This window comes from Anopheles cruzii, unplaced genomic scaffold (genome assembly GCF_943734635.1).
Source record: "Anopheles cruzii unplaced genomic scaffold, idAnoCruzAS_RS32_06 scaffold00788_ctg1, whole genome shotgun sequence".
Classification (NCBI taxonomy): domain Eukaryota; kingdom Metazoa; phylum Arthropoda; class Insecta; order Diptera; family Culicidae; genus Anopheles; species Anopheles cruzii.
In genome coordinates, this window is record NW_026454375.1 from 1 (window position 1) to 3,578 (window position 3,578).

A 3,578-nucleotide genomic window follows, 5' to 3' on the forward strand; every position below is an offset into this window, starting at 1 on the left:
TCATAATATCATAATCCGAACACCAGCGAAGGGTGGTCAATACATTGGCATGCATTTGAACTTGAACCGCGGAGATCACGTCACGATCGCGGTTGCGAGTGTAAACAAACGATCGCAACAGCTGCTGTCAAACGGCGCGGAACCAAAACACGGTGCGCGAGTGTGCGTGAGATGATGATCAATCTACGCAACGCGAACGCGACGCGTGCCGCGTGACGTCATCGGATCATCTCGCGCGGCGGCCTCGGTCGTTTCTTACCTCCTTTCTTGAAACCTTGAAATATTTGCCACAGACTCGGACCGGGCAGACTTTCGTACGGCTTAGCCGAGGCCCACTCTTGATCGGCCAGCGATTCTTCGGTGGCAACGGCGGCCGGCTGGGCCTGAACACTGCGCCACCGCACTGACCCCGCTGCTACCGAGCAACGGCGCCACATAACGGTACCGAGGGAAGACAACATTTCAACACACTGACGAGCGGATCACAAGACGAATCGATTCACGTAAACTCCACCGCGACACTGACTTCACGCCGCGGCTGTTGTGGAAGAATCATCAGAAAATTGTGTCCGGTTGTTGTGCGATAACAATAACGCTCTTACACCAACACCAGCCGCGCGAATAGCCCTGCATATTAATCTAATGGGTAATTTTTTTGTTTTCGCTAGGTGCATGCGTGTGTGTGTGCCGGTTACATCCGCCGCTGTTTACAATCGATCAACACAGAGCCGACCAGTGTTCGGTGACCTTGATTTGGCTCTGGCCACAATTTCTGTCTATTAGGCCTCGCAACGTAGAAGGTGGTATGCGTATGGCCCAGCACTGGTTCTACTGGTTGCCACACACTTCACACCAATGACCGGCCGACACTATCTAATTGTGGGTTCATACGTGTGGTTGCGATAAATCGTCTCCCGGCCGGGAACGTCGAGCAGAAGGCATGACTTGCGGATCCACGCGGATGCAGATTTGCACTCAGCTGCCAGTTATCTGTTTGCCTTATCATGCCAATACCCGATTGGGTGTAATCTCACTTTGACAGCGTCGCAATATGTCAACAGTAGCTACGGACCTTGGCCAACACAGATTGAATTTGGATTAGAAATAGTAAATCGTTTATTTCGCTCAATCTTTGACATCCTTCAGCTCAAACTTCAGGTCCGTCGCCGGCACATTCACTATGCTGGCCTTGAACTTCAGCTCGCCATAGTTCCACCGGATGTGGTACTGGCGGATAAGGCGGGACACCAGTATCTCCATCTCCATCATGGCCAGACGGCGCCCGATGCAGGTGCGAGCCCCAAACCCGAACGGCATGTACACGAACGGGTGCGCCTCCTTCGCACTCGGACACCCGGATGCGGCCGGACCGGTCAACCAACGCTCGGGCAGAAACTCACTTGGTCTAGTGAACTGTCCTTCCTGGCGCTGCAGGACCAGCTGGCCCATCCCTACAAGCGTCTGAAGAAGAAAGATCCAGTTAGTCCAATCGGCGTAACCCCGATTCGATTGTGGCTTACCCCTTTCGGGATTTGGTATCCCTGCAGAACGAGATCTTTGCCGGCACAGCGCCCGTTGCCCGACGTCGGAGGGTACAGTCGAAGCCCTTCCTTAATGCAGGCCCTCAGATACGGCATATTCTTCATGTTCTCCGGCGTTAGATGCGACGCTTTGTCGGGCAGGATTTGACGCAACTCGGCCCGCAGTTTGTCCTGCTTCTCGGGACTGTTCGCCAGGCAGTACAGGACACCGGTCGATCCGGATGAAGTCTACAGGGACCGTGTGAAAAGGATTAATGAAATGGAGCAAACGGGAACCACCCCCGCCGCCAGCTTACCGTGTCCACCCCAGCAAACAGGCTGTCCAAGGACATGATAAACGCCGCGTTGCGATCCACCTTCAGGAGCTTCTCCAAGATGCTGAGCGTGTCGGAACTGGCGCCCGGATTCTTTTCCATCCGCTCGACGGCTTCATCAATTTTGTCGGCAATCACACTAGAGGCGGAATAAACGACATCCTTCATTAGGAGTACCTTTTTGGGTGGCCAACGTCGATCGCTTACTAGTATAGCTGATCGAGAGTACGCATCAACCGATAGAAGCCCGGTGTTTTGATCTTCCTCCACATCGAGGGCATAATGTCTAGCTGGAAGAACAGATCCACTGCGTCCTTCGTGAGCTGTCGGGGAAGTATAATTAGGACCCCCAAACTACGCTCTATATCTGTCCGCAATACTTACGGTGATCAGCTTGCTGACTTCCGGTGTTTGATCCCGGCTCAGCACACCGAGCCGTGCGTCCAGCACCAGCACACCCATGGTTTCGAGGGCCCACCGGTTAATCCACTCGTTGAAGTTGGCCGGCAGCTCGTTCTTCTGATCGCGTAGTTCGTTCACACTAACAGTCGAACAGTCGTCGTAATTATTAAACCTTTGCGCTTCCCTTTCTCCGTCCCAGCCACTTACATGCCGATGAACTCGCGGGCCACTTCGTCCACCTTGTCGATGTACAGTTTAATAATCTTCGGCTGCAGCATGATAGGATTGACGATCGTGCGCATATTATGCCACGATTCACCCTGCCTGGAAGAAACCGTGATCGGATTGGTATTGGGCCTTCTGGGCCAATTGACCACCACCGCGACCGGTTACTTACTCCGCCAGCAGACCTCCGTAGCCCTTGAACCATTCCGGGCGCTGCTGCTTGCGGTAGTACACGAACGCATCCATCCCGGTACGCCGGGGCCAGGGGCCCTCGGTCCGGAACACCTTTTCAAAGTCCTCCGGGACGAAGGACATCACGATGTCCTCGCGGCCGAACGCTCCCCGAAACCGCATAATGGGACCGTACAGCTCGCGCATGCGACAGTTGATGTCGTACAGTGTCCCATCTTTGTATTTACCTAAAACAGTGTCAAACTTGTGGCTTGAGTAACTGGCCAGCACAGGGACACTACGCCACCCTTACCGAACGGGCCGAATTCCTTCAGGAAGCCAAACAGCGTCGGTGACGGAAGTTCGTCGAACGGCCGTGCGTGGTCCCACTCCGGATCCCGGTCGCTAAGCTGCCCCTCTCCGGCAGCGGCAGCTACCTGCGGCTGGGTGCTACGCCACCGCCACCACTGGCCACCGACTACTGGCGCTACGCAAGGCCGCACCCGAAGCGCGCCGAAGGTTATATTTAGCATCGCGCGCGACGTATTGCGTTAGCACCGCGAGCGATTACGGTGGATACTGACCGCGATGTGTGTTCATGGGGCCAATTTTTTCCCTGTTATTAGAGGCCAGATTGTTGTGTTGGATGCATGCCGTGTGTGTTTTGTGGTTGTGGCATCGCGCCGCTATCGATTTGGGGCTGTATTCGTGGCATGGTTTAATGTTTTCGGCAACGATGCTTAGCGCGGAATTAGCGTGTCTGTTCGGTGCGTCTTATGGGCTGGACAGCGGCTCCGGAAGATTAGATTTGGAACATGCCGCACATGCTTGTGTGTGTATCGCAAGCGGGGTTAACGTGCCGTGGAAGTAAAACTCGATTCCCTTGACGTCTTTATTAAAGGGCACAAAATGAATTTAGAATCAA

At 54.3% G+C, this 3,578-nt stretch overlaps 1 protein-coding gene across 1 annotated transcript; it reads right to left on the reverse strand.

Annotated features, from left to right (window-relative positions):
- Nucleotides 1-1,125: 1,125 nt before the first annotated feature.
- On the reverse strand, nucleotides 1,126-3,186 carry LOC128276236 (cytochrome P450 CYP12A2-like). The gene is made up of 8 exons (XM_053014708.1): nucleotides 2,967-3,186; nucleotides 2,655-2,901; nucleotides 2,465-2,581; nucleotides 2,240-2,396; nucleotides 2,063-2,178; nucleotides 1,838-1,994; nucleotides 1,521-1,769; nucleotides 1,126-1,461 (listed from the first exon to the last, which is right to left on the reverse strand). The coding sequence occupies exons 1-8, from the start codon at nucleotides 3,184-3,186 to the stop codon at nucleotides 1,126-1,128; spliced, it is 1,599 nt and encodes a 532-aa protein (XP_052870668.1).
- Between the last annotated feature and the right edge of the window lie 392 nt (nucleotides 3,187-3,578).

Bases quoted from the DNA above. Each gene is read 5' to 3' on its own strand.
- LOC128276236 (XM_053014708.1), bottom strand. From the start codon at position 3,186: ATGCTAAATATAACCTTCGGCGCGCTTCGGGTGCGGCCTTGCGTAGCG. The intron at 2,902-2,966 runs GTAAGGGTGGCG...ACACTGTTTTAG, and splicing joins GAAGGAATTCGGCCCGTTCG to GTAAATACAAAGATGGGACA. The intron at 2,179-2,239 runs GTAAGTATTGCG...CTTCCCCGACAG, and splicing joins AAGTCAGCAAGCTGATCACC to CTCACGAAGGACGCAGTGGA.